Source organism: Pagrus major, chromosome 6 (assembly GCF_040436345.1).
Source record: "Pagrus major chromosome 6, Pma_NU_1.0".
NCBI classification, from domain to species: domain Eukaryota; kingdom Metazoa; phylum Chordata; class Actinopteri; order Spariformes; family Sparidae; genus Pagrus; species Pagrus major.
This window is the reverse complement of record NC_133220.1, coordinates 28,244,100-28,257,610: the sequence shown is the minus strand read 5'-3', so window position 1 is coordinate 28,257,610 and position 13,511 is coordinate 28,244,100. Positions and strand designations below refer to the sequence as shown.

Genomic DNA, 13,511 nt, shown 5'->3' with positions numbered 1-13,511 from the left:
AACTCAAGCTTACATCAGTGAGCTTTACGATTTCCCCGGAGCTGAGGCACAGTTTCTTGTTGTCATCCAGCACAGTGTTCATGTTCTCAGTCCATACAGCATCCACTGGCCCATCAAACATGTACCACTTTTTCTCTTTGTCCATGGATGCTGCACCTCCGCGAATAAGAGATGAGAGGATACCGTCGGTCCTATTGGGTCAGAGAGAAACTGTAAGTGTATAGTATAAGTCTGACCTTTCTTGTTCGCTCTCTAGTGTATGTAGAACAAATCATCACTCACCACTTGTGTGTCAGCAGGTCATACTCCCCATAGAGCTGTCCCATGGTGATAGACTTGGGGTTGAGGACATATATCTGCACTGCCTCATACACACCACCACTCACGGAGGGCTGGCCCTGTAGAGCTGTTATTGCCGCACCTAGTACCTCATAACACTAACACACACACACACACACACACACACACACACACACACACACACACAACAGTAATACTTACAAACAGGACTATACAATGCTCTGGATAACTGTGAATAAATCTGTAAACAACATAGTGACAAGTAAAAGACTCACCTTGGTTTTACCTGATCCAGACGGTCCCACCAACATCAGGCTGTGTCTCACCACAGTGGTCTCATACAGTTGAATACACTTTTTAATATACCCTGCAATCACGACAATTCTGTCATCTAGTCATCCTAAGAATACAGGAAATTGCTTATCTTAAAACATATGCTCTGTACATCAAGATACACTAACCGTCCACATCTTTGAGGTTCTTCTTAGCGCAGACATTGCGTATGGACTCTTCCAGTGTGCCATATTTGATTGGCTCCTGTTTTGTCCTCAGGAAAAGATCGGACACGATGCCGTTGAAAAGCTTCAGGTCATCTTGTAAAAACTTTGGTACATTGACATCTTGAATGGCCCGCAGACAGATTGACTCCTGGGAGACGGCGAGAGATGACGACAAAGACATGAATAGGTCGGTTTAGAGGTTTTCAAAATGTGTCAAAAAAATGTGTCAAACATGGCAATTCCAAAATTGTGTCATGTTTTCTTTTACTTTATTTCCATCAAAAGCAAAAGAAACATTTCTCACCTCATTCATCTCTGGATTTTCTCTCTTCAGGTTTCCAGCAGCTGAGATCACAGTCTTCACAGCTCTCATACCAAAATCATAATGATCCTTCATGTAAACAGGATCAAAAGTCAGCACAACTTTGTTATTCTTATATACACACATGCACACATTTACACATCTTTTCATCTTCTCAGGAATATGTTCACTATTTAACTGTATTTTATGCCAGTATTCTACACTCTTATTCTGTAATATGATAATATGTGAAGGTCAAACTAATTCTAATTTTGACCTCCTCTGAATCCACAAAGTACCTGAGAGCTTAGCAGTTCAAGGGAGAGCTTGAAAGTGGTGGTGATCTTCTTTGAGAGGACTTTGGCATCACTGAACCCAAACGAATAAAGGGAGATCTCAGCTATCATGGCGTAGTCAGGTACCATCATGGCCACAGGACGAAAAAGAGCCTGCAGATGATTTAATCTAATCTGTTGAAACCCATCTGCTCATCATCAGCATTACAGTTATTTAAAACTCAATTATGATTTAAAACCTTGAGGTTGTCGGGCAGATCAGTACGTCCAGCGTAACCAGGAATCATAGTGATGAATACAGCGCAAGAAGGGACAAGAGGGATCTCTGTCCCCTCAAACACAAACCGCTCTGCCTAAAAGCACAACATACACACAGTTATATTAGAGATTCATAGACTGCTGGTTTATGTGTGGAATACAATGCTCTTATAAAGTCTTTCCTTACTATTCTGTAAGTAAAAGCAATATTGCTTTTGTTATTCAAATCTTTTAAAGGCAATTTGTTTAATCTTAAAACTATATATTGACTAACTTTTCATTTGATTTATTGACTTTTCAATGCAATTTTTTTTTAAATATCTTGTTAGACTGTAGATGCACTACTGTCAGTTGAAAATAAAAGAAACATAGCCTTATGCATTTGGGAGTTTTTGTTATATCTTTCTTGTTGTACTGAATGTGCACTGAACCGTAACCCCAGTACCGAGGTACGTACTGAACTGTGACTTCTGTGTACTGTACCATGGCAACTCTATTGGTACAAACCTTTTTCTAACTTCATAATAGAAAAAGTACTCAATTATAAGTAAAAGTTAAAATTTTACTTGCCGCACCTGGCCAATTTCAGAATTTGAACTATTGACATCATTAACTTAAATTCTTTAAAACTTATTTCTCCTTTCTTTATTGGTGAATAGTGTAATCTCCTAAAATGCTAAAAATAAAATACAGCTTTAATGAAATAATTGTATTTTTTGCATACAATAATCAATTCTGTAATTCATGATATTGAACTTTTTTCCTTATATCAAAGAGAACTTATTGACACATTTCAGCAATATTTATCATTTCGTAGTGATATAACCATGTGTGGCGCTTGATTCAGATGCGTAACATGCTGATTTTTCTGGTCCCTGTGTTGGTTTTTACATGACACTTATAAAACATCTCCAATTTACGAAAGTACAACAAACATACTTGTTCTGTTGAGAAGTACAGTAGGTACCAATGTGTGAACTTCTATTGAATCAGCTTCTCACCCTTTGCTGTTGGGCCTTTTGTATAGTGGTGATCTGTTGTGCCACCACAGCCAGCACTTCCACATCAATACGATTAAACTCATCAAAGCATGCCCATGCACCAGAGCTGCAAAATGGCAGACAAACAAAAGGCAGCATGAATGTGATTGATGGAAGATTTGTGATATTTAACAGCAACACTGACTTGGAAGTCACTCTTAAATAACTGCCTCTCACCTGGCAAGTCCTTTGAGAAGCTTTCCCATAGCAATGAAGTCGAGCTGATTAGAGCAGTTGAAAACAACTGTCTGGATAGCCAGAGCCTTTCCCAGATCTTTTATGGTTTCTGTCTTTCCTGTACCTGCTGGACCTGCAGGAGCCCCTCCAAATTTCAGGTGTAGAGCTCCTGTTAGGGTCAGGTAGCATCTGAAAGAGGCACAAAGTAGTGTGTTCAAAAGAGTATATGACATTCAGGAAAAATCAGGGTGGAGAACTGACTACCTGTCAGTGAGCGGGGTGATGACCAGACGTCCAGAGTTACCAAGGTACTCATATCCATACAAGAACTCTGCATTCACTGCACGGATGTACAAGTCATCTTTTGCCCAGTAATATCTACAAAAAGGTATCAGATCAGTATCAGACTCATTCTGCTCCCACAGTATTGCAAATGAGAGGAAAGAATAGACTCCAATATCAGGATTGACAGAAGTAAAAAGTGGAAAAAATGTAGAACAACAAGACAAACAGATAACCTGAGCTGGCTGATCCACTCAAAGTCATTGATGCTCGACACCTCCTGCTCCACCAGTTTGGCTGCAACATCCTTAGCATGGACCTCTATGACGATAAGGGCAGACAGCACAGCTCGTTGCATCTTTGACAGACCTCCTCTCACTAGCTGCACCAAGTCACCCAGCTTCAGACACAAAATGGAAAATGTTAAGCATGTCAGTATACAGTTTATTACAGTGTACACAATGTTCAGAGTAAATATTAATAGAAGGTGTATATTTTTTCAATTGATATTGAATTATTTAAAGTATTACTACTGTTATTGGAACATTTAAATTGTTACTACTACTATTACTACTACTATTACTTTGCCTAATACAAAGTGCATACCTGTGTCTGTAGCTGGGGATAAAGGCGGTTGGCCAAGTTTCCTTGCTCCAAAGCCTCAGACACCGCCGCAGTCCAGATGACCTGACAGCCAGCTATCACCACTTGACCAGGCCACGATAATACCCACTCAGTATGAGGTTGCTGAGGGGTCAAGACAACAAACACAGATCTTACAAAAGCTGGACAATTAAATATGCCTAGAAACACATCATGAATATTAAGGTGAGAGTCAGGGTTGCAGACCTCAGGGTAGACTCTGAGTGAGCGGTCAATGTTATCCCTTAATGTGGCCTTCATAGATGTCTCGACGTCCCTGAGCCAGTCTTCCACATTCCCAGAAGGCAACACAGGCAGAAACAGCTTCAGCTCCTCCCCCTCTCCAGAGTACATATGTGTGATCTGTAGATCTGACTGGAACTGAAGCTAAAAAAGTTGAAACAGTCTCAGTTGCATGTGGTATGCATCTTACACTGTCAGCAGTATATGAGCAAAGTTCAGAAACATTGTGTAGAAACAGTCAAAACAAACCTGTGCGATGTTCTCAAAGCATTTGAGCAAGTGCGGTTGTACAGCGGAAGGATCTTTGGTCTGGGACAATATCTCCAAGAGCTCATCATCTGACAGGAAGTAAAACCTGCAAACAGATATACATTGTACAGTACATTGTACTAAGTCTTAAAATAGACAGAGTGTAATAATTTAGAAAGGAAACTCATTCCTGGTCACAGTTCAACCACACACCACTGATGGTCTGGTTGTCATACATATCATCGATGATTCAAGTAGCCCTTACTTTTTTAAGAAATGTGCTTGTTTTCCTTTTAGCATCATAGCTTCCCCCACTCACATCAACTAAAGCAAGTTTCTCGGGCCACTTAGTGTTGGTTAGGAGGTGGTATGATATAAAAAAGTTGACATCATTGCACAGCCTCCACAGGGAATGGTATGTGGAATTAAAAGAGGTCAATCTGTCAAAATCATAAATTGAGAGCCAGGGGAATCACAGGCTCACCTGGGGAAGGACCCTTGTTTTGTCTCCAAGTACTCACTGAGACCCTTTTGCACCTGTTCCAAGAGTGCATTGAGCTCTTTCAGTTTGCGTAGTAGACGAACATCAGAACAAAACTCAATCATCTAAAGATAAACGCAGAAGCACACATTTATAGTTTACAACAAGCAAATGAGCATCATCATCTCACTCGATGTTCATCTCTGTATAAAAACAAAAAAGTCATCCTTTAATATAAAGTGTTTTAGAAGCTCTGACCTTTCGATTATTAAAGGCATTTTTCATCACTCTCCTCCATGTTTCTTCCATTTGCTGGTATCTTTTTCCTTCCATAGGCAGCTGCTGGTTAATATAATCAGAGCTGAAGATGGGCTCCAAGTTGAGCCAAGAGCGCTGGCATGTCAGCCACTCCTCCAGTACATCCTGCAAGCACCAGAGGAGGGCAGTAGCACAACATCAGACACTGCATGATAATCATACAAGACTCAAGACCTTATGTGAATTGCTATGGTTGTGTGTATTGTGTGTGTGTACTTGAGTCATTCTGAGCTTGCTTTCCCAGGCGTTAATGCGGCTCTCAAAGGTTTTTTGGAAGGGAGAGTTGGACATGCTCTGCATCATGACAATGTGGTCATCTAGCAACTGGGACGTTTCATTTGGGCTCTTCAAGATGTAGGTGCCTGTCTCTTTGTAGGGCAACACATCAAAGACTACTGCCGACCACTCTTGCTCTATCTTTTCCAGAGCCTGAGTGAGAAGGTGTAAAAAAAGTTGTAGCCACATATTCACACACTAACAGTGAGCATTAGCAAGGAAAAGTAATTGGAGATGCCTTGAACTAAAAAAACACAAGTCACTTTGCCTCTGTTTCACCATCTATTTGCTTTCATCATGAAAATTGCATTTTTTAAACCATGATGTTGACACAGATAAAAATAAGCTAGCAAAATTCTGTCCAAACTTTGAACTTCGACAGTGACACTAAATTCACTGCACAGCCTTTACTTAACACAAAACTTCATATACTGTTTTCAGAATGTGACTCCTGTTCACAGATACCTGTTCAATGGCGTACTCTTTCCAAGCCATCTCGCTCACATGAACTATGTCATCCACGTGGTTCTGTAGGCCAAGCTCCAGGCAGCGGGAGAAAGGCACGTTGGCTTTGGGCTTGGCATCCATCTGAATGCGTTCTGAAAGCATCTGCCAGTGGCGGCTCCGCATCCCCGGGTTCCCGAGACCCCGAATCAGAGGGATGTAAGGACGGAAGTCTTCAATCTTGCTGCAGATTACAGCTGCCACCAGCTGGCAGTCTAGTGACATGTTAAAGAAAAGAAAGTGGGCCAAGAAAAAAACATGTCAGAAAAAAAAATCACACTTCAAGTTGTAAGGTTTAAATGGTGATCAATGTGTCACCTACTGGGAATGTCCTTGAACTGTTTAACACATTTGTGCATGGTGTTGTGGGTGTCTGTAACTTTGCGCTCAAGCTGCTCAGGATCAATAGAAGACAGTGGGCTATTGAGCCAGCTCTCATGCCAAAGTAGCCAATCGGAGGTGGTGGTCCACAAGTCCTTAAAAGGCTGAAAGTCCTTCACCAGCTTCTGCAGATGATCATACTGTAATAGACATTTACATGTCAATTTCATAAAAAGTATGACAAATGTATAATCTTTCCCGGTTTGTTCAGTTCATAACAAGGAGGCATCTAGTGATAAAATTTATCTTCGCTTGATGGATGCTCTTTCACTTACATTAGTGACAGGAATACCAAACAGACGTTCTCTGGTACTGTAGGTCTGTGCCATTGTCTGGTACTCCTTAAGTGTCTCACATATGCGCCTGACCTCGTTGGCCACCTCTTGGGCATGATCAATGTTTGCGTGGCCCGCAAACTCAGCAACCAACATCTACAACAATTTAGCACCAAATAACATACATTTACTTTGCTGTTCCTTAAAAAATCGAATTTCTAACATTCCTAAAAAAATACAAATCTTCATGGAGTTGTACTTTCAGATGCATCGAAACAAGGCTTCAAGTTCAGGAACTGTTTCCAAAAATCCTCTCAAACTCATCTTTGATAAAAAAAAAAAAATTTTTTAAAAACTTGTTTTCTCAGCTGACCTTTAGAGATTCGAGGCGATCCTCAAAGTTGTTCTGATCGACCAGCTGGATCTTATGGAAGCGCTCCTCATCTTCCACATGCTGGATGGCTGCTTCTTCCATCTGACTGATAATTTTTTGAGGCCATCCAATAGCTGTCCACCTGGGCAGATTAGCAACTATGACAATCACTAAAAAACTATATATCACTCTGCATCCCACACAAGAACATACAGATTAAATTTCAGATATGTTTTCAAACACTTGGCATAATGATTTTCCACTTACTTTTTGTTCATATCTTCATCTGTTAGACAGTAGTAACATTCTTCTAACAGCTCATAGTCTGGCAGGGTCTTGCCAATAAGTTCCTGTTGTAAACAAATTGAAAAAAATGTAATTAAATCAGAATTATTGACAGAGTAACACTTCACATGACGCTCACAGAAAAAGCCAGTTTATGCCTTCAATGTGCACCTTGTAACTCTTGATCTGCTCTGGGATTTGCTTCATCCAGTCCCTCTTTTCAGTCAGTTCCTCAATGCTGGTGGGCTTCTCACGTAGCTTTCGACTCATTATGTTAAACTCTTCACATGCCTGCACAAACATACGCAAGATACAAAATGTATAATTCAATTTAAAAAGGCAGGAAAAGGTTGCTGTCAAACTGAAGTAAATGTAGGTGCGTGTAAAAAAAAAAAAAGATCAAAACAACACCTATATACAGTAGTATACTGTATACTGTATAATCAAATAGTGAATTGTTTTGGGCCTCTTAACAAATGACTTACATCATCAATCTGCTTGCGTAGCCTCACAGCAAGGTGATCCAGCATTGTCTTGGCTAAAGCCTTTCTTTTGGTAGAGAGAGCCTGACGTACAGCTTCCACACGGACAAAAAATGGACCAATGACGATGGAGGATGGCAAGGAGTGTTCGAGCTTCTCCTTTTCTTTGAGATGCTGCTCCACCTCTTCCTTCACTTCTTGGGATGTCTGTTCTGCACACGTATGAGATCTGGCAGAGGAGATATAAATGACTCCAAAGCAGGCTGAATAGTACATAAATCTGACTGACCTGCATCTGTTAACCTGTGGGAGAACTTTAAGCAGACTTACTCGAGAAGGGTTTTGATGTCCGAGTTGTGTAGCTCTAAGTATTTCTCATATTCAGCAGCATAAGCCCTGAGAGGTATGGCTGCTTGTATCAGAGCATTGCGGACCTTCTCTCTTTGCACATTTACTTCTGGTTCCCACAACCTCACTGACTCAAGCAATGAATCACCAACGATGGACAACTTCTGCATCACAAACTGGAACAGACAAGAGAGGAAGAGTGCACTTGTCAATATCATCTTTCATGGATGGGGGAACTTATGAACAAATTTTACATCCTTGTATTCCCATTTCTAATTGAATCCTTCGTAACTCAGGTGACTGAAGATTTTCTTTTACCTTATCAAGTTGCGGTATGTGGTACGTGGCCATAATACCCTTATCAAACAGGTTAATGATAGATGTCTCAAAATTCTCCAGAGGTGTGCCGTAATGAACCCCAGTCTGATCCAGAACCAAGTCCAACAGGAACAGAGCATTCCTCTTTGGCCTAATTATAGAGAATGCACTTATATTAACACAAAGGCTTTGTCACACTCACTATCAAACACTCATTTAAACAGAGCAGAGTGCATAATGTAGAACTGACTCCAAGATCAAGTAACAGAAAAAAAATATACAAAAGCATATGAGCACAAAAGTGTGTGAAGAGGTTTATATAAATGTGAATGTGCACCCATGTGTGCTTATATTTGCAAGAAGTGTGTGTTATCCTACTCGTAGGGGCTAGTGATGAGATTATTGCCCCAGACTAGTTCCTGAGGACACGTGAGCACACTGTGACAGGCGTCCAACAGCAGCTGGGTCAGGCTGGCCAGCGAATCCTGCACGAGGAAGCGCAAGGCGTTCTGCAGGTTGAGGTGCACCGCAGCCATCAGTCTGTAAAGCTCGGAAAACTTGTACGACTCCCAGTTAGACTCATTGATGTTGTAGGAGCCCTGGCCTAAACTCCGCAGGTTGGAAATGATGATGTTGCTCAGTGTTGCTATCCATGTTTCCCTGAGAAACAGGTTAATCTGGAGAAGAAGGAAAAGATTTGATGTTACTTTATTCAAGTGAAATTCAAGTGTCTGCTTGTAGAGGACTCTTTTCCTAACAGTACCAAAAAAAAGTAAAAGTAAAGTAAAGAGTAAGAGTTGACATTGTTAATCTTTTTTTAAATGGTTTGTCCATGGATAAACCACAATTGCCCTGGCCGCCTGTTTTAGCATAAGTAGCAATTCAATTTTGGTGCTACGTGAGCAGTGATTACCAGGCAGTATGCATTCAAATTGCTATTAAAAAGAACTGAAAGCTACTAGCCAAGTGTTGGCAGAAGAAAAGCTACTCAAATACTACAATACCTGAGTCTGGGTTTGAGACTGCATGTTTTCAAACTCGTTCAGTCGCAGTGGTGTAATCGAAGTGATGTTGAACAGTCTCATGGTTGCTACTTTGTTGCAGTCAGCCCATATTTCAGATAACACACGGATCACCTCCGGCTTTGCTAGCAGGGAATTGTCGATAAAAGCAGCTTGGTTCTTCTTATAGGCAGGGTGAGGAATGGAAACGCACCCTATGAATAGATGAAACAAAGCAGTGTGTAGATTGTGAGGGTGAATGCCAGGTATACATTTCTTTGATTTTGACCCCATGGACTCAAACCAATATAGACAAGGCTAACTATGTTACCTTTTTGAGGAACAAACTCAGGATCCTTCTGTGGCAGGGTGATGTGTGAAAACTCCTCCGGATGGCTCATCACTAATTTGTCAAAGCTCATGCGGTTCATTGTACAGTCATACTCCAGTTTGATCTCCTTCTCCAGGTCCCCTATACACTTCTCCAGACTGCACACATTAATAATCCCTTTATTCAGCCCATTAGTTAGTTCACATTTCAACTCAGACGAATCTATTACAAAACAGATCATAGTGTAAAAGGAGACACCAACATTACTTACATTTCTAGCCTGAGGCCAGGGGTTGAAAGGGCATGTCTTTTGATACGCTGGAGACTGAGGGTATCAAGAGATGGGGTTCCCCTCCAGATGGGCATGCAGTCCACAGACAAGTGGTAGAGAAGCAGAGCTTCTGTGTTCTCCCTCCAGCGCAGGGCAAACTGGATACGTTCCATAAAGACATGTGGATCCTCTGCACTGAATAACAATCTGATCCTGGGTACCCAGTACTTAGTGCCTGGTAGCAAGTCATTCACTCCTATGCAACAGAGGGAGATGGAAAGCATACATACATGGTCAACATGACAAACAGAGGGTGACAGAGATAAGAAGAAATTATGAGACAAAACTGTGTCATGCAGAGAGTGCAAAGACATAAAAACCAACCAGGACATTTGCTCTTTTTGTGTTTGTCAGTTGGAACAGGATTTCCTTCTTCATCTGTCAGTTTGGTGTTTTGGTGAACCTTCTGTACCAGGTACTGGCATTTCTCCTTACTATAGTCAAGAACACCAACTAAATGCCAGCTGTACTCATGGGAGGAGCTTTCTGAGTCCTCTTCAAATGAGAAAGACAAGAGTAACCATTAAATAAAAGTAACTATTGTCTATCTACTGTTTACACATGACATTTTTGAGGATAATTTACCAGAAGGAATTTTGTCATCTGTAGGTAGCAGGGCTTTTGCAGGTATAGGTTTTCGATCTGGAGATTGTTCAGCATAGCCCAGGGCGAGCCAGTCCTCTGGTGTCCGGCAGTCATAATCCTCATTGTCAAATATCTAAGGAAGAAAAGCAGGAAAGATTAGTGTGGAGTGGTTTGTGAACCGGGAACCCAAATTCCACAGAAAAGATTGCAGCAGTAACAGACTCACCTCCAGGGGGAGGTAAGGTGACACAGGAGTGTCCGGTGTAGTTGCATGCTCATCACTACTGCTCTGATGTCTCGGCATCAGGAGATTAGAGTTTATGCCTTTTTCTGCCAGGAGCTGTTCAAAATCTACCTTTAAGTATTCCCTTCGACATCTATAAAAAACAATACAGAACAGTATACAGTCTTAACAGCAGGCTGTCAAATAAACCAATACAGTAAGAGAATATTGCTCACTCCATCACTCAGTCACATGTGACCAGTAAATCGGGCCTTACAATATGTTAAATATGCTCATTATAGGAAATGCAAAGAACAAAAAGCTCCACAGCACTAGATGAAGTGTCCTCTTCTGTCATACATGGTGTACACAAACAGTGCATACCTCTCTATTGCTAACTTGCGAGGAATCTGGCCAGGAATGGTTTGGTAGGCGATCTGGATCTTGGGTTTATCTCCACCCTGGCAGAAGTAAGAAGTCTGTGGTTGCTTTGAGGTGGCTCCTTGGTTATCCTTTTCAACAAGATTGTACTGTTCAGATGGAGTGTTGAAGGTAGTACCTAGGAAAAGATTTTATGCACGGCATATAAAATGTTGTATTTAAGAAGAGCACAATATGCTCCTCTTATAAATGCATAGTTAGGATATCAGAAAGAATGACTGAAAATGCCTGCATCCCTAAAGATGTCATCTAGCACAGTATCTTACCTTTTGTTCTCTTGAGATCACTGAACTTGGGGATGGGTTGGCCCTGTGACCTCTGCTGTATCCCAGGACTCTCTGTACATGACTAATGAATAAACAGTTAGTCTTGGTTTTGGTCTTGACATAACAGAAACTCACACATTGCTTCACAATAAAATGTCTGTGCGAATTTTTAGATGTCTGATTTGCATGAGCTTACGTGCTTTTACCTGATACTTGGATGAAGTAATGATGTCTGAGTAGATGCCCCTTTGTTCATTCAGATAGCATTTTCTGATTGGAGGCAGTTTGAACTTGTGACTAAGAGTTGGAGACTTGGGCTCTCGAGGTTTGGTGGGGGGATGAGGCACCAGTACACCGAAACCAGGCAAGTGTTTCCTGTCCATCTTCTACATAAGCAGGAATAGAATAATTTATGTATGAACAACTGAGCACGGATTCAATCCTGTTACTGCTTTCAAAAACTCTTGACGCTTAACCCAACTAGTTCATAATCTGTAAAGGAGAATAGGAGATTAACAACATCCAGTGGTTTCTGCTTCCGGCCAAATTACTACAAAACCTGCAATAATAATTCCGCGTTAGCTAGTTAGTATGTTAGCTAACAATGGCTGAAAGCAGTTCCGACCGTTTGAGTTTGCCAAATAATTGTCTGAATTGGTCCCATTAAACTATTAAGTACGCAACGTTTGCTGCCAATTAATTTTTGTAAACAACAGGAAGCAATCATGTTAACATACCTTACTGTTAATTTTCTCATAAGTTGTGGCCTTTGTGACGTTAAATACTGACGAGCTGAACTTTTCCAATCTCAGTTTCTTCCAAGTGGAAGTTAACTACCGGTATGTGACTGTTGTACGCGGCAACGGTTGTCATGGAGACGAAGACGTGTAGCTCCGCCAACGGCCGAGAGAGCCAGAGCAACGCGACTGAAGAAAGTAGTCCTTCACCGACAAGAAGGGAAGAGCTTTTAACAAAAGCCTATCCGTTTAATGAACGCAGTTTCTGGGAAGCGAGGCGAGAGGAAAAACAGAAAAAAAGAACCAAACGAAGGTCAAAAAGACGAAATGATAGCAGAAGGGAATCAGAGAAAACTGAACTAGAAGGTAACGATAGAATGTAACTGGCGTTAAGTACAGTTAGTTGCTCAGGTAACCAACTGTAATAACGTGAAGTGGGTGACGGTATTTGTTGATAACTGATAAGAGTATTTCAGTTTTATGTTACTACTGGAAATATAAGTACTATTTACTCCACTACATTATTTGACAGCTGTTGACACTTTGCAGGTTTATGCTTTAAATAGTCTACAGACCATGTGATGAATTTAGAAAGTATGCCTGTATTATAGTTAAACCTATACCTCCAGCAGATACACCATAAAAATTCTTCTAATAATTAATAAGTAATTCATCAGTAATCCAGTCACAGGTTCTGATAATATTCAACAGTGGCTGATACCTTTGACAGTAGATAACTTCATTTTGCTGTCAGTACTTTCATGCCTAGAGATTACAACAGTGTTTTTATACTAAAAGATCTGCATACTTCTTTTACCAAGTAAGAAAACCCAGAGTGAAGCCAGGCAGGATGGAAGATGTGAACAAAGAGTAACCCGAGAAGTTAAATTAATAAATTCCATTAGTAATTAAATTATGAGCCTATCCCTGTAGAAAAGCACTGTTCTTTTCCGTAGTAGTTGTGATTCATTCAGTAAAACCATTTCTCATTCAAAGCAGTCGCAAAATCCTGGTTGTCCTCTGAACAGAAAAGCTTAAACTGGATCTGAAAGCAGAAATAAAAGGAGAATATACATTTTGTTAATGGATTGATATGTACATATATCTTAGACATTTTGAGCCTCTGGGAGATTGGTACTCATACTGTGTGTACATTCACGTAACCACCACAAAAAGTTCACATGACACTGTTCTCCACAGGTCAGCACCAGAACAGTCACATCCCATGCTGTTACTGGTGAAGATAGTGATGCTAATGGCAGTAATG

General features: G+C 40.8%; 1 protein-coding gene across 1 annotated transcript in view; it reads right to left on the bottom strand.

The window, feature by feature from the left end:
• dnah1 (dynein, axonemal, heavy chain 1) overlaps positions 1-11,890 on the bottom strand; it is a 30,427-nt gene extending 18,537 nt beyond the window's left edge. The window contains 35 exon segments of the mRNA XM_073468259.1: positions 14-191; positions 283-437; positions 576-667; positions 762-948; positions 1,105-1,191; positions 1,401-1,550; positions 1,637-1,750; positions 2,657-2,762; positions 2,873-3,061; positions 3,137-3,250; positions 3,391-3,554; positions 3,761-4,183; positions 4,289-4,394; positions 4,773-4,894; positions 5,028-5,192; positions 5,304-5,516; positions 5,829-6,082; positions 6,190-6,388; positions 6,524-6,679; positions 6,897-7,038; positions 7,164-7,246; positions 7,353-7,472; positions 7,667-7,892; positions 7,994-8,187; positions 8,330-8,480; positions 8,708-9,006; positions 9,334-9,545; positions 9,662-9,819; positions 9,933-10,188; positions 10,317-10,487; positions 10,578-10,710; positions 10,804-10,954; positions 11,185-11,359; positions 11,508-11,589; positions 11,714-11,890. Of these exon segments, the coding sequence (XP_073324360.1) occupies positions 14-191; positions 283-437; positions 576-667; positions 762-948; positions 1,105-1,191; positions 1,401-1,550; positions 1,637-1,750; positions 2,657-2,762; positions 2,873-3,061; positions 3,137-3,250; positions 3,391-3,554; positions 3,761-4,183; positions 4,289-4,394; positions 4,773-4,894; positions 5,028-5,192; positions 5,304-5,516; positions 5,829-6,082; positions 6,190-6,388; positions 6,524-6,679; positions 6,897-7,038; positions 7,164-7,246; positions 7,353-7,472; positions 7,667-7,892; positions 7,994-8,187; positions 8,330-8,480; positions 8,708-9,006; positions 9,334-9,545; positions 9,662-9,819; positions 9,933-10,188; positions 10,317-10,487; positions 10,578-10,710; positions 10,804-10,954; positions 11,185-11,359; positions 11,508-11,589; positions 11,714-11,890 (5,904 nt within the window).
• Positions 11,891-13,511: the final 1,621 nt, after the last annotated feature.